Consider the following 27,844-nt stretch of genomic DNA (forward strand, 5'->3'; position numbering starts at 1 on the left):
ACATGAAGTAAATGGCATTACAGTTAACTCTTGACCAATGTGGGGGCTAGGGATGCCTGTCCCAGGTGCAGGAGAAAATCTGTGTATAACTTCAGAAGGCTCCACATTCTTGGGTGCCCAACCCCACATGGAAAATACTGTTTCAATTTGTGGTTAATTAAATCTGCATATGGAAAACTGGGTATATAGAAGGCTGACTCTACATTTATTTTTTTTTTAAATTTACACATAAGTGGACCCCCCACTGCTCAAACTGATGTTATTCAAGGGTCAACTATATTTTAATTAATTAACCTTTTATTTTTATTGCAAGTAGTCTAAGATATCTTCTACTGATAAAATTTGTAGATTCTAGCTGAGAAACCATGTCAAACCCTCTCCCTAGCATAACTCTCAGCAAATTTTTGCTGAGTGACAAATAGCCTTGGTTCAGTGCTTTCAGTTTCATTTTAGTCTATTTCCTTGCAGACCTGTTAGTTTTGATTTCCAGTTAGTGGGTCTCTGAAGTAAATGCAGCAAGTCCCAGGACATTGAAGAGTAAAGGAACACATTGCTTGTGCCAGAGAGAAGAGAAACCAGTGCCGTGAAACTCAGAATAAAAGAGAAGAGGAAGAGCACTTATAGCTTTCTCGTTGAAGCTGCCGTCCCCTCAACTCTAAAGGACCTCTGCTTTGGGTAAGATTGAGGCAGGGTGGGAAGAGATTTATAAGAGTCCTTTTATATTGTCTATTGATATGCTGCTGATCATGGGCACAGGAGTTTGGATGAAATTCTGATGTTACCAGAAGCAGGGTGTCCGTTAACTAGCCACTGCTCCAGCTCTGTGTTTAACTATGTTCCAGAGAGCCTACATTGAGTCTGGAATATTTTAAGATTGTTACTTCTTTCTTGGCATTAAAATTATCTTTATCTTTGATAAAATTCCACTTAATAGAGCTTAGACTACATTTTATTCTTTTTTTTTTATTTTTAGCCATATTTTACTGAAACCAGAATATTAAAGGTACAGTAAAATAACAGGAGTGGAAAGTTTCATTTTGGAATTAAATGCACTAAGTGAAATAAGCCAGGCAGAGAAAGAAAAAAATCATCTGATCTCACTTATATGTGGAATCTAATGAACAAAGTGAACTGAGGAACGGAATAGAGGCAGAGGTGGGGTCACAGGGAGCAGAGAGACAGCTGTCAGAGGGAAGGGGGATGAGGGAATGTGATCAGAGAAGGTGAAAGTAAATGCACTGAAGTTCAAGTAAATATAGTTATACTTTCAGAGAAACAGTTAGTTGATGTTAAAGTTTTGGTTTTTTTATAGTCTAAGTGATTTTTTCACATATTTTTAAATTTTTATTAATTTTAATTTGTGTTAACATGGATTCAAGTGTCCCACTCAATATAACATCCTCACCCCCACCCCTGTGTCCCCCATTACCCCCTTTTGTCCTCCTCCCTCCAATTCTCACCCCTTCCCTCTGGGATTTGCTGTCCTGCTATCTGTATCTATGTGTTGTATATATATAATTTTACTAATCCTTTCACCTTCTATGATCACATCCCCTCATCCCCCTTCCCTCTGACAGCTGTCTCTCTGCTCCCTGTGACCCCACCTCTGCCTCTATTCCCTTCCTCAGTTCACTTTGTTCATTAGATTCCACATATAAGTGAGATCAGATGATTTTTTTCTTTCTCTGCCTGGCTTATTTCACTTAGCATAATAATCTCTAGGTCCATCCATGCTGTCACAAAAGGTAAGATTTCCTTCTTTTTCACGTCCACATAGTATTCCATTGTGTATATGTACAACTGCTTTTTAATCCCCTCTTCCACTGACAGACACTTGGGCTGTTTCCAGATCCTGGCTATTGTAAACAATGCTGCCATAAACCTGGGGGTGCATTTCTTCTTTTGAATCAGTGATTTTGTGTTCTTAGGACATATTGTTAAAAGTGGGATAGTTGGGTCAAAAGGCAGTTTCATTTTTAACTTTTTGAGGAAACGACATAATGTTCTCCACAGTGGCTGCACCAGTCTGCATTCCCACCAGCAGTGCAGGAGGGTTCCCTTTTCTCCACATCCTCGCCAGCACTTATTGTGTCAATTTGTTGATGAGCACCATTCTGTCTGGTGTGAGGTGATATCTCATTGTGGTTTTAATTTGCACTTCTCTGATGATTAGTAATGTTGAGCATTTTTTCATATGCCTATTGGCCATCTGTATGTCCTGTTTAAAGATGTGTCTATTTAGTTCTTTTGCCCATTTTTTGTTTGGATTGTTAACCTTCTTGGTGTTTGGTTTTACAAGTTCTTTATAAATTTTGGTTATTAACCCCTTATCAGATGTATTGATGAATATATTCACCCATTGTGTGGGTTGTCTTTTTATTTTGTTCATGGTGTCTTTTGCTGTGCAAAAGCTTTCTGGTTTGATTTAGTCCCTTTTGTTTATTTTGTCCTTCATTTCACTTGCCCATGAAGATAAATTGGCAAAAATTTTGCTACAAGAGATATTGCAGTTTACTGTTTGTTTTCTTCCAAGATGGTTATGGTTTCACGACTTAAATATAAGTCTTTTATCCATTTTGAGTTTATTTTTGTGAATGATGTGAGTTGGTGGTCCAGCTTCATTTTTTTTGCATGTACCTGTCCAATTTTCTCAACACCATTTATTAAGAGACTGTCTTTACTTTATTGGATGCTCTTACCTCCTTTGTCAAATATCAATTGACCATAAAGGTGTGGGTTTATTTCTGGGTTCTCTGTTCTGTTCCATTGATCTGAATGCCTGTTTTTATGCCAGTACCAAGCTTTTTGAATACAATGATCTTGTAGTATAACTTGACATCAGGAAGTGTGATACCTCCTACTTTCTTCATTTTCAAGATTGTTGAGGCTATTTGTGTGGTTTTTTTTATTTCATATAAATTTTTGGAATATTTGTTCTATATCTTTGAAGTATGCCATTAATATTTTAAAAGGAATTGTGTTGAATTTATAGATTGCTTTGGGTAATATAGGCATTTCAATAACATTCATTCTTCCTTTCCACCATTTCATTCTTTATTGCAAATGTTTATACTGCTGGCTAAGTAGAAGGTAGGCAACTTGGGGTCTGCAAAAAGACTCAATGAGTTTTTGTAATTTAGCAGCTTATAAAATCTTTGTGCAGGCACTTTTTCTAAGTCAGTCATTGAATGATTTCTATTTTGTAGAATTAGATATCATGTTATAAAATTGGACAGCCTAACTGCTTGTCAGCAGTCACTGTGGGTATTGTTGTAAGAGAAAATGGGCCTTCATTATAAAAAAACTACTACAATATTGTATATTAACTACATTTAAAAACCGTTTTAAGTGAGAGGAGGGGAGATAGAGAGACAGACTCCTGCATATGCCTGGACCAGGATCCACCAAGTAATCCCATCCAGGGCCATCAGTGGCTAAGGCAGATACTCAAATCAACTGAGCTATTCTCAGTGCCAAAGGCCCACAGTCATCAACTGAGCAATTGGCTGAGGGAGGGAAAGAGGGAGAGACGGGGAAGAGGGAAGGGAAAGAAGGAGATGGTCAGTTCTCATGTGTGTCCTGACTGGGATCAAGCTGGGATGTACATGCACCAGGCCCACACTCTATTCACTGAGCCAACCATCCAGGGCCTACACTTAAATTTTAAGGAAGGCTTTTTTTGCCGTTTTCCCCTGAAGAAATAGAAAGTGTGATGGGAGAAAAAACCAACATTCTATTAAATGTAAGACCTCAGCAAGAGCAAGTCAGAAGTAATCAACTTTATTTATTTATTTATTTATTTATTTATTTATTTATTTATTTATTTATTTATTTTTACTTGGAGGCGGGGAGGCCGAAAGACAGACTTCTGCAAGTGCCCTGACTGGAGTCCATCCAGCAATCCCCTACCGGGTGGGCGATGCTTTGCCCACCTGGGTCTGCTGCTCTGTTGTTCAGCAGCTGAGCCATTTCAGCACCTGAGGTGAGGCCATAGAGCCATCCTCAGTGCCCAGGGCCAAGTTGCTTGAATCAAGCAATGGCTGCAGGGAGGAAGACAAAGAGTGAGAGAGAGAGAGAAGGGGAAGGGTTGGAGAAGCTAATGGTCATCTTTCCTGTGTGCCTTGACTGGGAATCAAATCTAGGACTTCCACAGGCCAGGTCAATGCTCTACTTCTGAGCCAGAAATAATCAACTTTAAAATGTTAGAAAATTATTCTTTCTTATAGGATAAAAGTGAAAATAAGGGTGCCTATGATCTGTGTTTGTACCTCTAATAACTAGCAAATGTTATATAATGATCATGTCAAGTTACAGTGATTGAGGTATTAAAGGTTAGAAAAAGCATGAAGTTAAGGAAGGAATAATTAAAGGAAGATTCTTTTTCCTTGTAACTTTATAAAATGATTAAAATTATCATATCATCAAGCTCTGGTCATGTCTAAAATTGTGTGAATAAATACCTGGTATAGAGCAGAGCTTAGGAGGAAAAGAGCTTTGATTTTTAAGATAATGTTTCATAATTGTAGCTTCATTACCTAAACTAATTAAAAGGAATATGCAAGGAGATAAATTGGACATAGAAAAGAATCAATTTGCAAACACAGGAGGTCAAAATCTGGTAACAAAACTGAGTAAACAATCAACAGATTAAGAACAAGATTTGAAATATCAAGTCTTGGGTGAAAAAGAATGCAGATACAAAGTAAAGGTTAAGAACCAGTGAATGGGTAAGTAGGATGTACTGTGGCAGCTCAGGGACTTCCTGCACAGTTATAGCAGGAAGTGACTGGAGAATCTGAGTACTGTATCTAACTCACACCCTGCTCAGGGACAGACTTAGGAGAAATGAAGTCCAAATCTAGGTTAGTATGGTGTTCGTATTTCAAAGTACATCTATATGTTTTACACAGCATTCTCCAGATGCAGGTTCTCTATTGCTATATCTCTAAGCTCAGAGATCTCACATTTGTTCAGTCTAAATATCTATGTATGAAGGTAAAAAACTTTAAAACTTTAAAAGGAAATTTTGTAATGGAAGTCAGAAGATGTGAGACTCAGGAAATATCTCCATTTTCTGGAAAATTAGATACAAAATGAGCTGGTGGAAATGCTATCTGGTATATCTTTCTAGAAAGGAATTTGGCAATTGTATGGCCAGTAGCCGTGGCCACTATCACAGCCACCTGGCCCATGCAGGTTCGTATTGAATTCGGACAGTTGGTAAAGAAACAATGGAGCCAAGAACTGGTGGGCCATTATCCTTAATCCTAGCTTGCACTTGGCAGGCAAGTAAAAACACACACTGGGCTCCAAAACCCACTCATTCAGTGCTCATAAAGCTGCTGACTTGTCTGAGTTTCCTAGAATCAAAGTTTCTAGCTCACCAGCCTTATTCACCTCTGTTCCCCATCTCCTTCTCTCTGCACAAACTGGCTTCTCCTTTAGCACTCCACCATCTTGGCTGCTTCTCCTGGCCTCCTCCACATGGCCTTACTCTGCTCTTCTCTCCAATACCAATCCCAAGAACCGAGAGAGCAAGCTCCTGGTCTGCCCCCATTTTATAGTGTAGAAATCAAAACCTTTAATCCAATATACAAATAAGGAAGTCTCTGATACAAAGTCACTTATCTGAGGCATAATGGGATTCCTCATGAGAGTGCACCACCCCACATTATGTAATCAGTCAAGGGTGTGGGGAAAAGCTTAGTCTTAAAACTAAGCCTTAGGCTATAACCACCCTGCTGGCTTACAGTTTGTCCCCCACACCCAATGCAAACTATAAGCAAGCAAACATATATCATATTTAAAAACTTATTTGCCTGAGCAGGTGGTGGCATAGTGGATAGAGCATTGGATTGGGATGCGGAAGACCCAGGTTTGTGACCCCGAGGTCACTAGCTTGAGCGCGGGCTCATCTGGTTTGAGCAAAAGCTTACCAGCTTAGACCCAAGGTCGCTGGCTCAAGCAAGGGGTTACTTGGTCTGCTGAAGGCCCGCGGTCAAGGCACATATGAGAAAGCAATCAATGAACAACTAAGATGTCACACTGCACAACGAAAAACTAATGATTGATGCTTCTCATCTCTCCATTCCTGTCTATCTGTCCCTGTCTATCCCTCTCTCTGACTCTCTCTCTGTCTCTGTAAAAACAAAAAAACAAAAAACTTATTTGACCAACAGCAATATATAACAAAACCATATGTTTTTATCTTTTGACACAACAACTGTACCTCTAGGAATTTATACTAAAGAAAGCTAAAATATTAAATTAAATATGCAAAAAGTCAGCAGGGTTATCCATTACAGCGTTGTTTCTAATTTTAAATAAATTATAAGTAATTTAAATGCCTTTGCATAAAAGAGTGGTTGGATAAACTATGGTATATATATAATGGAGTAAGTGTTGGAAGGTACCAAAAGCTGAAAAATTAATATTAATATTCTAGAAGAAAAGGTCAGGATTTCCTGTCTGTCTTTCCTGTGGGGAGGGGAGGGAGAAGAATGTAGAAGTTTCTAGCTTGCAAGAACAATGGGTCATTTAGTTTTAAATCTAAAATAAATTAACCGAAGTTAGGAGGCAGAATTTACATACCATCTTGCATTGATTATAGTTCCTCCTCCTTCCTGGAATCTTGAGAATAACATACCTCTAGGCTAGTGAGGGAAGATGAACCCTAAAAGATTTGTAAACATCTTTGATTGTGTTACCTTGAAAATCTCAATGTTTCTGTGTATCCCCTAAACAAATGTTGTCAGCTTGTGCCATGATGTCATGCTCTCCCCGCCCATGTGTGATCAAGGGTATATAAACAGCCCCTGAAATGTTTTGGGGGACTGCACGATTTTGGTCTGCTTCCCCGTGTCAGCCATATGCGGCCGGCATATTTGATAAATCTCCTCCTTTAATAAAACTCTTCAAAAATTCATATGGAATGAGTGTCTCTACGTAAACCCGATGGAGTGAGGTACAGTGCCTTTCAGAATCTGAAGTGCAATACTTTATAACATAAGAAGCTGTTAAAAAGAATAAGAAAGTTTTCTGTGAAGTGACATGGAGGGATCGCCAAATATCTATATCATGTGCTCTTTCATGTCAGAAAATGTGAATGAAGTAATATACATATATTTATTTATTTGTGAAAAAGATATCTAAGAAGTATAAACCAGAAACTAATGAGATTAAAAACTTACAAAAGGTGGGTGAAAATAGAGTTGTAAGAATAGAAAAAACAGAAAAATAAGAATACAGTGGAAAATGAAGTGACATTTTTCCAAGTATACTTTTATAAGAAATTCCAAATCCTAGAAACATGTAATGTTTCACATACTCAAAAGATAAATACATACTTAAAAATCAATCAAGACTGACTGAAAGCCGGAGGGAGGGGAGAAAAAGACCAAGAGAGAAGAGGGAGGGATCTGCATAGAGGCCTGCGGGCGGAGGCGGCAGCCAAGAGTGGCCATCCTCCCGCGCAAAGTGCACCGAAGACCCGTGCCATGCTCCACACCCTGCCCCGACTAGGGGCTCCTGGCTGGGCGGGCCAGGACAGCTGGGGGTCCTCCGCTCGGCTTGGGCGGACACGGACTCCACGGCAGAGCTCCCCGGCTCCTTCCCTTCCCGCTGGGAGTAGGCTGCGGGGCTGGGGTGGGTGGGTGCAGGGGGAGGGGCGGACAGCGGCGGGTTGAGGCAGCGGGCTCCAGGGGACAACAAGGCGTTCACCAAAATGATGGACAAGAGGGTCAAGCAGCTGAACGAGTGTGAGCAGCTGAACAAGATTATGCTGCATTCCCATCACCCAAAGTCCATTGCAGGTCCATTGTCCTGTTACTCTCTGTGGAGATGTGTATGGTCAGTTCCATGACCTTATGGAACTCTTCAGGATTGGAGGAAAATCATCAGATACAAACTACCTGTTCATGGGGGACTATGTAGACAGAAGTTATTATTCGGTGGAGACTGTGACTCTTCTTGTGGCATTCAAGGTGCGTTACCCAGAATGCATTACAATATTGAGAGGAAACCACAAAAGCCAACAAATTACCCAAGTATATGGCTTTTAAGGTGAATGCCTCTGTTACATCTGTCTAAGACTCACTCTTGATGCTTGTCTTGGTCACGTGATACATTTATCCATCCCATCCTAAAGGCCGGTCCGTGAAAATACTTTCTGATATTAAACCAGTCCGTGGCCCCAAAACAGGTTGGGGACCACGGATTTATAACAACATGGATGGACCTTGATAACATTATACTGAGAGAAATAAGTAAATCAGAAAAAACTAAGAACTATATGATTCTATACATAGGTGAGACATAAAAATGAGACTCAGAGACATGGACAAGAATGTGGGGATTACGGGGTGGGGGGGAGGACTTTGGGTGATGGGAATGCAGCATAATCAAATGTCAAAATAACCTACAGATGTTTTCTCTGAACATATGTACCCTGATTTATCAATGTTACCCCATTAAAATTAATTTAAAAATATGTCGAGAAAGAAAAAATAAAATAAAATTAGGTATTTAAAAAAAAAGATGAATGCCTACGAAAGTATGGAAATGCCAATGTTTGGAAATACTTTACAGATCTATTTGATTATCTTCCACTTACAGCTGTAGTAGATGGACAGATATTCTGCCTCCACGGTGGCCTCTCCCCTTGCATAGACACACTGGATCACATAAGAGCCCTGGGCTGTTACAAGAAATCCCACATGAGGGCCCAACGTGTGATCTGTTATAGTCAGATCCAGATGATCATGGTGGATGGGGCATTTCACCATGTGGTGCTGGCTACACGTTTGGAAAAGACATTTCTGAAACATTTAATCATGCCAGTGGTCTCACACTGGTTTCTCACGCTTACCAACTTGTAATGGAGGGATACAATTGGTGTCATGATCGGAATGTGGTTACCATTTTCAGTGCACCCAATTATTGTTACTGTTGTGGGAACCGGGCTGCTATCATGGAGTTAGATGACACTTTAAAATATTCCTCCCTTCAGTTTGACCCTGCACCTCCTTGTGAAGAGCCTCACATTACCCAGCGCACCCCAGACGACTTCCTATAAATTCCTCCTGGGAAAATCTGCCTTTGTATGTGGAAGTATCTGGCTTTTTAAATATATATATTTAGAAACAAAACAAACAACAGTAATCTATGTGTATCTGTAACGAACTGGGATCTGTCTTGGCATTAAACTATATCATGGACCCAAACGTGCCATACTAATGAGGAGCATTTAGCACAATGACGAGCACTGAGATGGAAACTTAGTACATTTCTAGATCAGTTGATCTTAACAGTTTGCCTGCTGTATTTGTAGTAACCATTGTCCTCTGGACTGTTCAAGAAAAAACAAACATAACTAACCCCTTCATCTCCTTTTGCACTTACTGGAAATTTTAGTTATAGTGTTTAACTGGCATGGATTAATAAAGTTGGAATTTTATTTTTAAGAAAAAAATCACAAGCTAACTTCGACTTAATCCATTACCCTTTATTTTATTGAAATGTGTAATTAATTTAACTGAAGGAAAGATTCTTCTTGGGAGTATGTTGTCATAACATTTAAAGAGATTTCCCTCCATTTAAGCTAATTTACTGTTTTATGTTAATCTGCATATCTTTTTATATTTGTCATGACAGTGCTTGCATCCTATTTGGTGTACTGAGCAAATAAACTCTTCATTTTAAACAAAACAAAACAAAATCAATCAAGACTTTAAGGAGGCCGAAATGAAACAGAAGCAGTAACAAATGAACCTGACTGCATTACAAATTAATGATTCCACTACACTGAAGAAGATGTGGAAGGAAAGAACTGATCTAAGAAACTTTGTATACAGTGTTCTGACTGTATAAGTAAGGCTAAAGACACAAAGAACTGTTCAATAATAATGTACTCTAGTTAATTTATTTATCACAGAAATATGAATTAAAAATTTTGAGACTAGTTTTTATGTATACTAGGATTGAATAAATAAGTAAACTTATAGATCAATGAGAGCCAGGCTTTCAAAGTGTAAAAAGGAGTAAAATAAAAAAAAGAAAAAAAAAAGAAAGGGAAAAAGGTTGAATAAATTCTGTTGTGCTGGATTGGAATTTGAAATATCAGTAGGAGTCAAGGATCTATACAAAAATAGATAAATAAAAACAAGTAAATAGCCTGACCATGTCGTGGTGTAGTAAGGAGTGTTGATCTGGGACACTGAGGACCCAGTTTCAAAATCCAGAGGTCTCTGGCTTGACCACGGACTCATAAGGTTGAGGGTGGGGTCTTCGGCTTGAGTGTAGGATCATAGACATGATCTCATGGTTGCTGACTTGAGCCCAAGGTCACTGGCTTGGCTGGAGCCCCTGGGTTAAGGCACATATGAGAAAGCAATCAATGAATAACTAAACTGACACAACTATGAATTGATGCTTCTCATCTTTCTCCCTTCCTGTCTGTCCTTGTCTGTCCCTTTCTCTCTCTCTCTCACTAAAAACAAAACAATAAATATAGGTGTGTATACACCTGTGCTTGTATATATACATACATACACAGATACATCATATATTCACTTTGCCTTTGAGAAGCCTAGAAGTAATGCACACACCTCATGCGATATCTTGGCAATAAGTGCTGTTATCCAAAAGAAAGAATCAGGGTTTCTGGGAAAATTGCTCTATTTTAGAGCTGAATCAGGGAAAATACAAGATGAAATACTTGCCAGAAAGTAGGGAGGTACTCCATATATCAGGGGTCTCAAACTTGCGGCCCGCCCACCAAGTTTGTGCGGCCTGCAGACTAATCAAACTTCGTGGATTAGTCTGCGGGCCAGTCTGCGGGCCGCACAAACTTGGTGGGCGGGCCGGAGTTTGAGACCCCTGCTGGGAGCATGACAAAAGGACATGGAAGCCTATCCTGAAGAAGCTCTCAAAAAAAAAAAAATGGGGCAAATTAAAAGTAACAAAATAAATAATAATAGTAAAGGATTAAAACCCATAGAATAAAATAAATATCTATGAGCCCATACTGATACAACTACATAATTGAATGATTAAACAAATAAATGGAGAAGAGACAGCTCCTGCTTAAAGTAGAACTCAAATTAATAAATGCTTACAGAATTGTGAAAATACGAAATGACATAGGCATACACTACAGTAACAATCAGTGGATGCTAAAATTAGCACTAAAAATGATATGAAAGTATGATGAGAATATATTTGCATAGTCTCAAAAAATCTCCCCAAATGATACTTTGTAATCACAAAGAAGTAAATATTAACTTTACAAAGGAGGAATCTGGCAGACACAACCTTAAGCAAGTTGATATCATAGCATCAGTGTCATACTGACATCATAAATCCCTTGATGCAAGGCACTGAGACTGACAGACTATCACTTAGATGGTATTCTTGTCAAAAATACATAACCTCAATCTAATTATGGGAAACCATCACAAAATGACAAAGTGAGAGATATTCTACAGACTGACAGGCCAGTTCTCTTCTAAAATGTCCAGGTCATGAAAGACAAAATAAAAAATTAGAAACTGTCAAAAATGACAGAAGCCTAAGGAAACAATGACAGTAATGAGAGGTCCTGATTGGATCGTGGGTCAGAAAAGAACATTATTGGGGAAAATAGTGATGGCAGAAAAGATGTGTAGAGTAGTTAATAGAATGATATTAAAGTTAAAATTTTGTGTAAATAATTGTTCTATGGTTGTATAGGATATGGACATTATGGGAAGCTGGGGAAATGACATATGAAAACTCTCCGGGCCCTGGCTGGTTGGCTCAGCAGTAGAGCGTTGGCCAGATGTGTGAAAGTCCTGGGTTCCATCCCCAGCCAGGGCACATAGGAGAAGTGCCCATCTGCTTCTTTACCCTTCTCCTTTCTCTCTCTCTTCCCCTCCTGCAGCCAAGGCCCCATTGGAGCAAACTTGGCTCAGGGGCTGAGGATGGCTCCGTGGACTCTGCCTCAGGCACTAGAATGGCTCCAATTGCTATGGAGCAGCAGCCCAGATGGGCAGAGTATCACCTCCTGATGGGCTTGCCAGGTAGATCTCGGTCGGTCTCATGCGGGCTTTTGTCTCTCTGCCTCCCCGCATCTCACTTCAGAAAAAATACAAAAAGAAAAAGAAAAAAGAAAACTCTCCATACTTGTTGTACAACATTTTTGCAAGTATAAGTAATTGAAAATTAAAATTATTTTAAAAGCAAACGAGTGGACTAGTTTACAGGACAGCTTAAAGGGGTCATAAGACTATTTAAAACCTATAAGGAAAAAAGTTCAAGAACAGAAAATAAAGTTTTAGTCCACATTGTAAGTTCTTGCTCAGCTTCTGACTAAAAATTGTTTTCTATCCCATCTTCTCTCTTACGGATAAGGTGACACCCTGGACATGGCCTCAGAGAGCCACATGCCAGCCCCAGTGTGCCTCATTGAGAACACTAAAGGGCAACTGACAGTTAATCAGGAAGCTCTGAAGATCCTGTCTGGCATTAGACAGCCTGTTGTGGTGGTGGCCATCGTGGGTCTCTACCGCACGGGCAAATCCTACCTGATGAACAAGCTGGCTGGGAAGAAGGAGGGTGAGTGACACCAGCAAAGCTCTGCTGAGACCTTGTGTCTACCCACACTCCCAGCACTGAGTATGGTGATGCGAGGAGAGAAAGTTAGAAATGGGAGGAATATTAAAACTACCTTTTAATCCACTGATGAGCTTCTTACTCTTAGCCTGTTCTGGAGGATAAGCGTCAACTCCCTCTTCTTACTTTGCTTTCATTTCCCTTTTTAAAGTATAAATGTGCCTGTCTGGGAGGGATAAGTTTATAATAAATATAATTAATATACATAATAATAAACCATAAAACATTTACTAAAATGTTTGGTATTAATATCAAGCTTGCACTGTTTTTTTCTTTTCTTTGTTGTTTTTTTATGTGGGTTTTTTTTTGCAATTGTGGAGGAGTGTCTTTTATTTAATTTACACTGATTTTTAAAGTAAAATAAATGCTAAATTTTGTATTAGATACTTTACTTTTTCTATTTTTCTGGTTCTGATTAAGATCAACACTGATTATGGTTTCATTTATTTCTTAATTTTGATGTCATTAACTTTATATGATTTCTCAGAATTGTGTGGTATTAAAAATCTAAGTCCTGGTATCTCCACTCCCCCTGCAGGCTTCTCTCTGGGTTCCACGGTGCAGTCTCACACCAAGGGAATCTGGATGTGGTGTGTGCCTCATCCTGAGAAGCCGAAATACACCCTCGTTCTGCTTGACACCGAGGGCCTCGGAGATGTAGAGAAGGTAAAAATGAATCTTTTAAGTCCTAGTTATGTTAGATCAGTAGCTCTTTTATACTCTCCCCCACCCAATTCCTTGATTTATGCTTCTAACTTATCTGTTAATGTATTATTTTTTCACTTACTTAGTAGCAATCAACATTTGATCTTAAATCTGTTTTGAACTTAACCAAAGTGAGCTTTATGTCAAGAAAGTAAAGTATGATCATAACAAGCTAATTTAAGAGCTGTTGCATACCTTAAGCACTAAACTCCATTCAGCTATATAACATACATAAGTATTGAGAGTGGCCAATAAGATCAATTAATAGGGTATATAATCCATAAAACAATAACTAATGACATTATTAGTATCATAGGGAAATGTTTTGGTGAGGCTGTGAAGGTGCATCTAAACCTGACTATTTTACAAATTTGTCTGACTTTTCACAATGGGAACTGAGAAAGATGGTTAGAATAATCTTGTCCACAGGTGTACTAGTCATAAAAGAAGCAAAATATAAGATCTGACGTCATTGTTTTTGTTCATAAAGGATTATACATTATTACTCTTATAAGTCTTAGACATACAAAACTCTTATTAAAGGAGTATATTTTAACTTACGATGGCATGCCATGGGAATGTAATAGCATCACAATCTATGTTCAGGAGATATGCTTAAAATGCATTACCTGATCATAATAGTTATTACTATCACTCTTACTTAAATTTATATGCAATGCCTCATTTAAATTTCACAAAAGCATGAATTTAATGTTTGCAAATTCATTGTACTAATGGGAGAAATTTGCATATGGAAATGACTAACTTAAATTTCCACAGCTAAATAGAGACAGAGCTGGGATCAGAATTAATCTATCTGAACTGAAAGCATGTTGCTTTTCCTTACTATTCTATGTGGCTTCTACAATGATGTCTAGGGAGACAACAAGAATGACTCCTGGATCTTTGCCTTGGCCATCCTCCTGAGCAGCACTTTTGTATACAACAGCATGGGAACCATCAACCAGATGGCCATGGACCAACTGCAGTATCCTTTGTGTGGCCCAGAACACCCTAAATCTAGAAAATGACAGCTTCATCTTTTCATGAGATAGAGTGATGGGCAACTGCAGAAGAGTTCATAAGTCCCCTCCCTAATTTCATTATGCTCAACATCCAACTTTACTTCAATCACCCCCCCCAAATCCATGCCTTTTTGGTATACCAGATTTTACTATACTTTTGTTTACTTGTTTATTGTTTCTCTCACTAGATGATTGTTATACATGATCCTTAGACACTTAGCTGCACGAGGCTCTGTATATCCCTATGAGACTTAAATCTCCCCTGCATTGCCAAGCCCTCAACAGCCTCTAAAATTTTTACTCTCATTTATCAAATATCTGTATCCTTACCATCTTCCCCAAATATTTCCCTTTAACTGAATTCTATCTATACCTTCTGGACATTGTTTCCCCTACAGACCTCTCCAGTGGTCTTAGTGGTGATTTTGTTCTCCTCCTACAACTTGCATGTCACAGGTCCCAGAAAAGTTAGGTAATCTCCTTGCTCCTAATGACAGCTTCCAGATACAGTCCCATTCTTCTCCCATTAAAAAGGGAAACACCTTCGAAGGGCATGCACTGAGACTGCACCATCTCTCAGTGCTTTAGTCATCAACCAACTTTCCTATAAAGACACACCCTTCATTTGTTAAAAAATGTTAGCTTTCTAGTTCACTGTAGTTTTAGAAAATTTAACAACTGATACACACTTACCAAACACTCTGATCTCTCAGTTTTATCATGTCCTCATATCTTACCCTCCACTCTCCTGACCTCTTTTTGGTCATTATCAACAACTTTAACATTTCTATAATTTGGTTTCAATCATTGTCCTGTATTAGCTTTTGTAAAGATTACCTTCATGGTCCTCCATCTAATTGTTACTTCTCATACTCTTTGACCTCTCAACAGCATTTGATAGTTGGTCTTTTCTACTTTTCTGAAACACTTGGTTCTTTTGGTGTCTAGAATGTCACCGTTTCCTAATATTCCACCTTCTTCATTGTTTACACCTGTTTTCTTGGTTGCATCTTCTTGGCTTTTAAATATTAGAGCTCTTTGATTCATGGGTATCTTCTATTCTCCCTCTATTCAGTCCTTAAGTGATTTTTTCCAGATTTCCAGATCTCTTCCAGGCTATCAGTATCACCTGTATGCCAATTAACATAATATGTATATATGAAAATATGAGCACTGTTCTCAGGTGCAAACTTGTATATCTAGCCGTTTATATGGCATCTCTATTTAGACGGTGAGACATCTCAAACTTAACATGTAAAAAAACCCAGAATTCTTAATTTTTCTATTCAAATTCACTCCTTTAGTATCACAGTACATTCCCATAGTTTTCACACAGATTCTTCGCTCAAAATCTTAAAATTCATCCTAGATTATTTTTTTCTTCCTATCTTAGAAACTACTAGTTGGTAAGTCTTGTTATTTCCACTGTCATAAGTATTTTTCCACACTGACTGATTCTTACCACTTCCTATACCATAACTCAAATTTAAGCTTCCATCTTCTCTCATCTGATTTACCTCTTTAACCCCTGTCTCTGCTTATGCTCTTGCCTCTCATAGATACAATGCCAGCCAATACGACTTTTAAAAGACCAACATTGGGTCATATCCCCCCTGAGCTTAAAGCTTCCCAATGGCTTCCCATTAAATTTAGATTAAGATTTCAACTTTTTTGTGTAGCTTACATGGTCTGGACCCTATCCATTTTAGAACTTTGGCTCTAACCACCCTGGCCTGCTTGCTGTATGTTAGAAACACTCAGTTATTTCTTATCTAAGGGTTAGCAAGTGTTATTTCTTCTTCTTGAAATGTGCATGGTTGACTCCTACAATTTATTCTGATTTCTGCTCAGATACCCTCAGAGAGAATTTACCTGTACAACCACATAAACCAGCACCATGTGCAGACACAGTTATTCTTTAACCTTTAACATGGTTTATTTTTTTCAAGATAATTATTATTAATAAGCATAGGCCCAATGTGTGGAAGTCCCAGGTTTGATTCTCAGTCAGGACACACAGGAGAAGCACTCGTCTGCTTCTCCAACCTCCCCCTCTCGCTTGTCGCTCTCTCTCTCTCTCTCTCTCTCTCTCTCTTTCTCTCTCTTTTCCCCTTCTGCAGCCATGGCTCAGTTGGGGCGAGTTGGCCCTAGGCACTGAGGATGGCTTAATGGCCTCCACCTCAGGTGCTAAGAAAAGCTCGGTTGCTGAGCAACAGAGCAATGCCCCAGATGGGCAGAGCATCACGCCCTAGTAGGCTAGCTGGGTGGATCTCAGCTTGGGTGCTGCGGGAGTCTCTGCCCCCCCCTACTGAATAAAAAAACAAAAGAAGTATATCATATTTTATTATATTTTTATTGACTTATTTATCACTTGTCTCTGGATAAAATGTAAGCTCTAGGATGGTAGCATTTTCTCATTTATTGCAATATTCTTAGTCCCTAGAGTAAGTGTTCAATAGATGTTTGTGGAATAAATGAATAAGTGAACTAATGAATGTATGAGCTAATTAAGAAAAAATATTTTAGCTGAGCTTTGGGAGAAAATACTGCGTAAAACAGTTCTACTATTCTGCAATTTTCCTATATTAGCATCTCAGCTATGTAACAGAGCTGACTGATCGAATCAGGGCAAAATCCTCACCTGTTAACAGTGAGGTTGACGACTCAGCCGACTTTGTGAGTTTCTTTCCAGCCTTTGTGTGGACACTGAGAGATTTCTCCCTGGAGCTAGAAGCAAATGGAAAACCCATCACTGCTGATGAGTACCTGGACTTGTCATTGAAACTAAAACAAGGTGACTGAGACTGATTGTCAGGTAACAAATAAAGAGAAAACAATATCAAAATGACCATTTCTGTGTTGGTGCTAATATTATAACTTTGCAACTGCATGAATCTGGCAGTTTCTTTAAAGAAAACATTTTTTGGCTAAATTAGATGGATCTAATTTTAAGTGATCTCCCTCTTCTTAGAGAAATTTCAATTTTAAAAAAAATTTCTGATTCATCATGAGTTTCTGTTTATCCCTTTACATGAAATTTGTGCAAATTATGAAGTGTCATAAATTTGAGGCAGTAAGTATAAAGGTGTGCTGCTTCTAATTTTCATTCCTTTAGGTACCAATATGGAGATTAAAAGCTTTAACGAACCGCGGTTGTGCATCCGAAAGTTCTTCCCAAAGAAGAAGTGCTTCATCTTTGACCGTCCTGCTCAGAGGAAGTACCTTGTCCACCTGGAACAGCTACAGGAGGATGATCTGAACCCTGAGTTCACAGAACAAGTAGCAGATTTCTGTTCCTACATCTTCAAATATTCTGAAGCCAAAACTCTCTCAGGAGGCATCACAGTCAATGGGCCTCGTGAGTTCCTCTCACACCCTTCTTCTTACCTGGACTTTCCTTCCATTCAATGTAAAGAATAAATGAGAGAGCTATAAGGGTTACTTAAGAAAAATTCATAGTCTAATAATGTCCAAGAAAACACACCACAAAGATTGTACTGTAAATATTATGTGGCAAGTAAAATTATTTCTAGTGTTCTCTAATATTCATAGAAGCAAGATAAATAAAGGAAGATTAAAGTCCATCTTTATGTAGTAACCTTTTCCTCCAACTTCTCAGCCTTAAAACCTATGGATTGTTCTTTAGGAGCTCTACAGAGATTGTCCAAGTGAAGAGAAGGCAAATATTCCATTGATATGAGACTTTGCTACTAATCTTTGCACAAGTCTCTGCTATGCACCAACCACTGGGTATAATGGTAGATAGAAAAATATTTATTTCTACCCTCGTTCCAGCACAAGAGTGAGGATACTTTAATTTTTAAATTATAATTATAAATAGTGAAAAGTACAGTAAATCAAAATATATAGCTCACAAAAATTAGGGAATATTTTATTGCTTCATATTCATTTTGAAATATCCCCTAATTTTTGTGAGCAGTAAATAGGCTATTATGACAGACTAAGGACTATAGGCAAGTGGGAGATAATTTGGATTCAAAGACAGAGAATATTTGTTTCTTAAAGTGACATGTAAGATGGTTACTTAAAAATGAGTATGAATCAACCAGAAAAACAGACAGAATAGATTTGCAGGCAGAGATTTGGGAGAAAGCCTGACATAAAAAAGAATTCTGCAACTTCAGGAAACTAAAAGAGTGTTATTCAAACAGAGTAAAAAGCATAAGAGTAACATCATGATTGAAAAAGCATGCCAGAGCAGAATTTGAAAGGTCCAGCAGATGACTTCAGGAATATTAGAGTTTCAACTCAATGGGACACTCTTGGAGAATTTTAGACAGAGAGTAAAGTTATTTAATTTATATCTAAAATGGTCTTTCTGAGTATTTTGTACATGATATGTTGGAGGGATGTAAAGGATGAGAAGATGGGTGGTATTTGCAAGAATATAGAAATACATGGGGATTTTGTTAGGCAAAGATTATGGTGGCCCTGGCCGGTTGGCTCAGCGGTGGAGCGTCGGCCTGGCGTGCGGGGGACCCAGGTTCGATTCCCGGCCGGGGCACATGGGAGAGGCGCCCATTTGCTTCTCCACCCCCCCCCCTCCTTCCTCTCTGTCTCTCTCTTCCCCTCCTGCAGCCGGGGCTCCATTGGAGTGGGGATGGCCCGGGCGCTGGGGATGGCTCCTTGGCCTCTGCCCTAGGCGCTAGAGTGGCTCTGGTCGCGGCAGAGCGACCCCCCCCCCCAGGGGCGGAGCGTCGCCCCCTGGTGGGCAGAGCGTCGCCCCTGGTGGGCGTGCGGGTGGATCCCGGTCCGGCGCATGCGGGAGACTGTCTGACTGTCTCTCCCCGTTTCCAGCTTCAGAAAAAGAAAAAAAAAAGATTATGGTAATGGAGCTAGTCAAAATGAACTATTCTCACACAGCTTGATTGTCAATTTCATAGCTTGGTGATGGATACATAGAGACAATTAAGGCTTCAGGGTTCTGAAATCGGGCAACTATTTGAATGGATGCCATTTACTGAGAGAAATGTCTGGAGGAGAAATCATTTTTCAGAGTGGATGAAGTTATTTAAATTTAGATTACTTAATATTTATTTTCCTTCTATGTATATTAGAAAGAATAACATGCAGATATTTACTTATTTATATACTTTTATTTATTTTTTTCTTTTCCAATTGAGGGAGGAGAGATAGAGAAACAGACTACCACATGCACCCCACTGGTATCCATCTGGCCATCCCCATCTGGAACCCATGCTCTGCCCATCTGGGACTATGCACGCAACCAAGCTATTTTTAGCACCTGAGGCAGAGATTACATGGAGCCATCCTCAGTGCCCAGGGTCAATGTGCTTGAACTAATCAAACCATGGTTGCAGGAGGAAAAGAGAGAGAGAAAGGAAAGGGGTGGAGAAGTAAGTGGTCGCGTGTATACCTTGACCAGAGCAGAACCCAAGATATCCACTCTCCAGGCCAATGCATTACCACTGAGCCAGCCGGCCAGGCCTAACATGCAGATATTTAAAAAAAAACATATCTAAAGCTTAAAAATCAACTCAAAGCAGGAAATAAAATTCATAGTATCCATATAGAAATTATTTAAAATTGTAGAAAAAAAAGAGAAAGCCTACAATTGAATCTCAAAGAACTAATATTTGTAGGGTGACAAAACACTATAGTTTACTCGAAGCTGGAATTTTCTGTAATATAAAACTTTCAATGATAAAACCAGTAAAGCTCTGGGCAAACCTTAGTGAGTTGGTCACTCACACTGCATGTAGCTCTGAGTGCATGTAGACAATATGTAGAAGAGCCACTTATCTATGCCAAACACAGAACTAGTAACCTGTACTAGGCATACACACACACTCACGCATGCACATGCACACACACACAAGCAAGCTAAGTTTTCTCCTTAGCCTTTTCATACATTAGAATTGAAGAAGCAACAGAAAGTAAGGCAGAAGAAAAGAAGATGTAGAATGGTTGAGAAAAGATCAAGACTTAATATTTTGGCTCCAAATATCCTATTCTGATTCATTCACTGTAACATCTTCCTTTAGGATGAGGGAAGGAGGAGAAAAGAAAAGCATTAAACTTTTATAAATCTAGAGGTTAGTAAAATATTCCATTCCTGTTGTCCCTCAGAAAATCTTTAAACTATTGTTTGTGACATTAAAAACATTATACAAAATATTCTAGCAGTTGATTCTAAATAACTAAGCAAACAACTTTACATTCTTAGTGCTAAACAGATTATGGTTTCTTCTTCCTTCTCACCAACAGATAATTATTATTATTTTTTTAAATTCACTTTTGTAGGACTGGAAAGCTTGGTGCTGACCTATGTTAAGGCCATCAGCAGTGGGGAGCTGCCCTGCATGGAGAACGCAGTCCTGGCCTTGGCCCAGATAGAGAACTCAGCCGCAGTGCAAAAGGCCATTGCCCACTATGAGCAGCAGATGGGCCAGAAGGTGCAGCTGCCCACAGAAACCCTCCAGGAGCTGCTGGACCTGCATAGGGCCATTGAGAAAGAGGCCATTGAAGTCTTCATGAAGAATTCCTTCAAGGATGTGGGCCAAAATTTCCAGACGAAACTAGCGGTATTTTTGCTGTTCTATATCATGAAAGGCAGAAAGATTTGGGCTTCTAGATATAAGTGGCTCTTCCTAGACCCAAAGACAGAGGTGATCAGTTAATGCGTACTCATTTGTAGTCATTACTAAAAGAAGAAAATACTCTTAACCTTTGTCCTGTAGACCATACACCAACTAAACTATGTTTATTATAAATATCTTCTGCTATTAATTTTCCTCTTCTGAATCCCATATTTTAGGCACATAAGTAAATTTTAAAACTTTATTTACATGAGTATTTTAATTTATTTTCTCTTTTAGAGTTAATCAAAGGCACAGTACTTTCATGGTTCCTGTTAATAACCTGGTAGAATTCAATTCTTTTTAACAACACTAAATATGTTTTGTCTTCAATGTGAAGCTATGGTAAACTTTTCAGAAAACCAAGAAAGTAAAACCAGTCATAAGAATTTTATTTGAGCCTGACCAGGTGATGGGGCAGTGGATAGAGCATCGGTCTGGGATGTGGAGGACCCAGGTTCAAGACCCCAATGTCTCCAGCTAGAGTGCGGGTTCATCTGGTTTGAACAAAGCTCACCAGATTGAGCCCAAGGCTTGAGCAAAGGGTCACTAGGTCTGCTGTAGCCCCATGGTCAAGGCACATATGAGAAAGCAATCAATGAACAACTAAGTGCCACAATGAAGAGTTGAGGCTTCTCATCTCTCTCCATTCCTGTTGGTCTGTCCCTATCTATCCTCTCTGACTCTCTCTCTCTCTCTCTCTCTCTCTCTCTCTCTCTCTCACACACACACACACACACACACACACACACACACACACACACAGAATGTTATTTGAGAATGTTTTCAAGTCTGAGTTCTTACACATTGAGGAAGGATTTTTTGCATGTCAAACAATCATTGGAAAAGTAACAATCCCTCCTTGCTTTGCAAGTCAGGATTTTATAAATTTTACCTTTCTGCATTGAAAGGTCCTAATGAAATTAGAGGCAAGGTCAGCAAACAATGGATATCCTTCTGTACTAATGCAAAAGCTTGATATGTAGGTTCTCTTGAATGATTTAATGCAGATAAATATATATTTTATTAGTCTTGTTCAGTACTGAAAATACCTGGGTAAAGTCTTTATTACATTACTTAACCTTACAGTGAGAAAATATGCAAAAATATTCTCATTTTAAAGAGTGTACCCATAATCATTGACCCTTTACCGTGCATTTATGGATGTCAATAGGCCTAATACTTTATATCATTGCATATAATCTTAACATAAAATCTATGAAATAGATAAAAATTTCCCTTGTTTTACCATCAAGAAAACCTCAATTCACAAAGGTTGAGTGTCACAAAGCCACAAAGTGATAGACCCAGGAACGCCACCCACACTTGCCAGACTCCAAAGTTTGTGCTCTAAACTATTTCTGAAATTGGAATTCAAAGGAGAAATTTCTTGTGGAACAGTGTCTATGCTTTTAGAATCATTCTCTAAAGCAGGAAAAGTAGGGAACAGTGTCAGATAATCACAACCAGAGAAGTAGATGAATTTTTTAAAGCAACACTATTCTTAAGAACAGTCTAGAGCAGGGGTCCCCAAACTATGGCCCGCGGGCCGCATGCGGCCCCCTGAGGCCATTAATCCGGCCCCCACCGCACTTCCAGAAGAGGCACCTCTTTCATTGGTGGTCAGTGAGAGGAGCATAAGTTTCCATTGAAATACTGGTCAGTGTGTTGATTTAAATTTACTTGTTCTTTATTTTAAATATTTTATTTGTTCCCGTTTTGTTTTTTTACTTTAAAATAAGATACGTGCAGTGTGCATAGGGATTTGTTCATAGTTTTTTTATAGTCTGGCCCTCCAACGGTCTGAGGGACAGTGAACTGGCCCCCTGTGTAAAAAGTTTGGGGACCCCTGGTCTAGAGTCTCACAGCAAGGTGAAGGATATGGCCCTGTTTGTATGCCACAGTCTCTACAGAAGAAGCATTTCTCAGTCATCTGTGTGTGGTTCACGTCCTCCTCATGGCTGACTGTACCATCTGTACTATTTTGTCACTTCACAGGAATGTTTAGTAGCAAAACGTGATGACTTTTGTAAGCAGAATGTGAGAGCATCATCAGATCATTGCTCAGCCTTACTTCAAGATATTTTTAGTCCTCTAGAAGAAGATGTGAAGCAGGGGAAATTTTCTAAATCAGGAGGTTATCATCTTTTTATTCAGAAGATGGAGGAGCTGAAGAAAAAGTACTACCAAGTGCCCAGAAAGGGGATACAGGTAAGCTGTCTACTGAGTATTATTTCTGAGGACTTTCTGAGGTGACTCTTTCAAACTACAGTGGGAACAACCAAAATGTGATTTGTACATAGTGCCTCTGCCTTTCTCTCTTCCATTCACTGATATTTGTTCAGTAGAAGAGACAACCATGGGATGGAGAATACATTCCATTTTGGAAGCAAAGATGAAGCCCTCTTAAAAAATGTTTGTAGAATTAATTCATTAGTTTTCTCATCCAAAAAATTCAGTACTTATCTATTTAGACCTAGTATATATATCAAGTCTTGTCAAGTTTTTAGAGCTAAGGCACTTAATAGAAAAGGTTCTCCCAAAATGTTTAGCAGAAATAAACAAATGATGGCTTATAGAAAAAAGTAATAAAAGTTAACCCATACAGAGTGTGTTGGGTTTCAGGAAATGAATGCGCTTAACTCATTCAAATCTCACAACCTCACACAGTATATATTACTAATGTCCCCATTTTTATAAATAAGAAAGTTGAGACACAGAAATAAATCAACTCATCCAAGAACACACAGTGATACAGCTGGAGTGCAAATCAGATAGCAGACTGTGCTCTTAACTTTTCCTTTAGGCTGATATACTCAGGTTAGATCATTCTGAATTAGGTATGGATACATACTGTGTTTTTTTTAAGAGTGGCTTAAAAAGACAAAGGTTTCTCTCTTGTGTGCAAAAAGTGATGAAGAGATAATCAGGCTGATAATGAAACTTCATAATAATGTTGTTCTCAGACCTCTTCCTTCATTCTGCTCTAGCACCTTACTTAGCACACAGTCTCTCTCTTCAAGGTCAATTTAAGATCTAAGGTGGCTGCTAGAGTTGCACCCATTAGCTCCATATAACAGGTGGAAAGAAAAGGGAAAAGGAGAAGAGAGAACGATCTTTGGATCAACTCTCTTCAGTGTGATTTTCAATAAGTAGCATTATCCTCTGCCTGAGTGTTATTGGCCAAAATTTAATCATTATAGACACTCAACTACCAGAGATATTGAGTAGAAAATACAAAATTTTATTGTAGTTCACAATATGCACAGATGAAAACAAAATTCAAAGTTCTGTTACTAAGAACAAAGGGGACAGTAATATTAGGATGACTTTCACAGTCACTTTCACAGTGACAAAAAGTGCCCTGAAGAAAAAAGAAAATAAGCTCTAGGTATATCAGAAGAAGGAAATGTGAGACAATTTTATATGAATGCTTTTACAGAAAGCCTTTCTGATGAAGTAATGTTTCAGCAGACTCTTCAAAGGAGTGAGGGTGTGAGCCAAATGGGCATCTAGGGGAAGAAAATTTCAAAGTGGAAAACTCAAAAGAAAAAGGTGGTTTATATCCTAGGAATAGCAAGAAATGTGATGGGAGGGTGGTGAGAAAGAAGGCAGGCAGGAGATGAAGTCAGAGAGGTGTTCACAGGCCAGAGGCCAGACCAGGTAGTACTTTGGAGGCCACTGAGAAAATCTGAATTTTATTTGAAAAGAGTAGGAAAGCCAGTAGAAGGTTTTATACATAAGAGTGAAGCAGTCTGTCTTAAAATTATATAGCATAACATTAGCTGCTCTGAGAAGAATGGACTGTTGAGGAGCAAGAGTGAATGTAGGGAGATTAATATTGATATTAATGCAATGGTCTACACAAGGGGTAATGATGTCTTGGACCAGGGTATTTGAAAAGAGCAGATGACAAGTGATGGGTTCTGACTGGTTTTAGTTTGAAGACAGAGCAAACATGAGATTAGCTCATGACTATGTGTGGGATGTGTAAGGAACAAAAAATATCCAGGGTTTTCAACCCAGACAGTGAGAAAACCAGAGTTACTGATTATATTACCAAAATTGGGGTGATAGGAAATGAAACAGATTTGAGGGGGTATCCAGAGTTGACTTTTAGGCCAGTTTAGTATGAAATAGTATTTTAAATTTTACAATGATTATTATAGAGGTGATAAAATTAAATTGAATTAACATATATAATGCTGGGTTTTGTTTAAACCCATATTTTCTATTTCTTAATTCTAACTTCCTCTGCATCACTAGGCAGAAGAGACACTGAAGAAATACCTGGAGTCCAAAGAGAGTGTGGCTGATGCTCTTCTACAGACTGATCAGTCACTTACAGAAAAGGAAAAAGAGATTGAAGGTGAGGATAGCTGAAAACTGTTTAGTTAGATGGAAAGCCCAGGAAATGTTAATATTAGACATATCAGTTCACCTGATATCATTATTGTAGAGCAAAGAATAACAAGTACAGTTCATAGTCTAGGAGATTTTTTTCCACTGATATTTACAGTCATCTTTTGCTTACTAAGCATAAAAATTATCACAAGAAGTTTTCTCTGGGAAATAATAATTTTAATAAAAGTGGGGCCTGACCAGGTGATAATACAGTGGATAGAGCATCGGCCCAGGATGCTGAGGACCCAGGTTCAAAATCCCAAGGTCACCATCTTGAGCATGGGATCATACACATGGCCCCAAGGTCAGTGGCTTGAAACCCAAGGTCATTGGCTTGAGCAAGGGTTCACTGGCTCTGCTGGAGCCTGCTGATCAAGGCACATATAAGAAAGCAATTAATGAACAACTAAGAAGCTGCAATGAAGAATTGATGCTTCTCATCTCTCTCCCTTCCTTTCTGTCTGTCTCTGTCTGTCACTCCATCTCTTTCTCTCTTTTTCACTTAAAAAAAATGGAGTGAAATGCAAAACAAGGCCATAACAATTTAATCCTCTTGTTTCTCTGCTTACTTTTTCTACTCAGTGGAACGTATAAAGGCTGAAAATGCAGAGGCTGCAGCAAAAATGTTGGAAGAAATGCAAAAGAAGAATCAGCAGATGATGGAAGAGAAAGAAAAGAGTTATCAAGAACATTTGAAACAATTGACTGAGAAGATGGAGTTGGAGAGGGCCCAGTTAATGGCAGAGCAAGAGAGGATTCTCGCTCTGAAACTTGAGGTATTCAATTCTGTCATTACCATTTCTCCTCCAGTGCACTGAATCAAAACACTGCTTAGAAATTAAAGTATATGTCATATTAAGGGCTTTTCTAGCCCTAACACTAGTAGATATTATATTCTCTTAGTATTTCTACCCATGACCCTCTCTGATAACTAAAAGGTATTTACTTGCAAGATAAAATGTCATGGAATCTTTTCTTATTAAATCACTAATAAACATTAGCTATTCACTACCAGGTACTGCATGATGACTTCATAGTCATTCTATGATCAAATCCTCATTTTATGTTATAGGTACTATTATAATCTCATTTTCAGATTAAGAAATTGTAATGTCGTGATAGAGAAGTAACATTCCAAGTCCTACCTATTGGAAGAATTATCTGGTCTGTCTATTCTACTGAGTGGAGTTTACAGTGATTTTGTTTCTGCCATACCTGGTATAACATGATCTCTGCAGGCATTGTAATGAACAGAAAGACTCCATAACCATTTACACAATAGATCATGTAATTAAATTCCCGGGCTGACTTTAATTTCAAACTCTCCAACTCCTCTCCAAGTCATTTTTGAACCCAGATGTCCACCCAGAAAGATAGTATGGACCAGTGCAGGCCCTGATCTCTCTAGCTTTTTTCTGTTACCATGCTACCAAATTTTGGAGACTTGTATTAAGCCCTCTGATCATGTAGTAACTTTCCCATTGAAATTCACTCATCTTTCTTACTTTCTTAAATATCTATTTAAGAGTCCATACTACCCAAATCAGAGTTGAAGCAAAGAATGATAGATTTTCCAGAAAGACTGTGTTGCATGTGGATGAAAAGGGCCAAGAGTACAATTCTAGGTTGTTAATATTTAAGAAAGTATAACAGAAGTTCATTTCTGTAGCTAAATAAAGTCCAGTAAAATTATTGGCAGGCATAGGAAACTCTGGAGAAAGTCATACACTAGAAGTTAAGAAAGGGACAGATTTCAAAAATAATTCAAAAACTCATGAAGGATTAACATATGTATTGACAGGGGAAATAATTTGGCAAATGTGGGAAAAGTTTTAAATTGTATGAGTTCAGTCTTCACTTTCTTTTTCAGGAAAATGAACGGCTTCTCAGAGAAGGATTCAAGGAAGAAAGCAGGAAACTTCAAGAAGAGATGAGGGCTATCGAGAACAGCAGAACCTCAGGAGGAATATGTACTATACTTTAAAAATACAAGGCACATAACTTCCTAACCAGCTCACCTTCCCTCCACTAGGAAAAACTTGAATGAACTTCAGAATGTCAAACAATTGTTACTAAACAAAAGCGATGCTCACACCAATAAATACAATTTGAAATAATAATGATGCATGGGGTTTGTTGAGCCATAAAGTTTGCAAAGATAAAATGAACTGTGAAGGCAATGTTTTCTCTACAGAGTGATTAACTCATGCTTCATTATAGTAATAAATGATTAGTGTGATCTAAACTGGATCTTATATTAGAAATCATGCATACTGAGTCCAGAGATACTTGAAATTGTAAAATGAGATGCATTTTATAATGGAGAGATATCAGGTGGGTCCAGTTTGGGGTAAACTTGTTTTTCTCACATACATCATCTTCTAGATATCCTAGGCCCCATGCTATTGCTCAAGGGTTTACTTTGGTCTTGGGATAGGGTTG

At 38.6% G+C, this 27,844-nt stretch overlaps 1 protein-coding gene and 1 pseudogene across 1 annotated transcript; both read left to right on the forward strand.

Moving 5' to 3' along the window:
* The first annotated feature begins 470 nt into the window (after positions 1 to 470).
* LOC136400348 (guanylate-binding protein 2-like) lies at positions 471 to 27,522 on the forward strand. Its single transcript, XM_066376858.1, has 11 exons — positions 471 to 675; positions 12,388 to 12,591; positions 13,187 to 13,314; positions 14,232 to 14,341; positions 16,976 to 17,172; positions 17,494 to 17,736; positions 20,664 to 20,944; positions 22,997 to 23,209; positions 25,265 to 25,367; positions 25,985 to 26,178; positions 27,273 to 27,522. Exons 2-11 carry the CDS (start codon positions 12,402 to 12,404, stop codon positions 27,384 to 27,386), a joined length of 1,773 nt encoding a protein of 590 aa, XP_066232955.1. The 5' UTR covers positions 471 to 675; positions 12,388 to 12,401; the 3' UTR covers positions 27,387 to 27,522.
* LOC136397740 (serine/threonine-protein phosphatase 2A catalytic subunit beta isoform-like) lies at positions 7,709 to 9,923 on the forward strand (annotated as a pseudogene).
* Positions 27,523 to 27,844: the final 322 nt, after the last annotated feature.

The sequence above is a fragment of the Saccopteryx leptura genome, chromosome 3, assembly GCF_036850995.1.
Source record: "Saccopteryx leptura isolate mSacLep1 chromosome 3, mSacLep1_pri_phased_curated, whole genome shotgun sequence".
In the NCBI taxonomy this organism is placed as follows: Eukaryota; Metazoa; Chordata; class Mammalia; order Chiroptera; family Emballonuridae; genus Saccopteryx; species Saccopteryx leptura.

Coding starts and splice junctions, on each gene's coding strand:
- LOC136400348 (XM_066376858.1), top strand. CDS start 12,402: ATGGCCTCAGAGAGCCACATGCCAGCCCCAGTGTGCCTCATTGAGAAC. Junction 23,210..25,264: donor TGCCCAGAAAGGGGATACAG/GTAAGCTGTCTA, acceptor CTGCATCACTAG/GCAGAAGAGACACTGAAGAA. Junction 26,179..27,272: donor TTCTCGCTCTGAAACTTGAG/GTATTCAATTCT, acceptor TTTCTTTTTCAG/GAAAATGAACGGCTTCTCAG.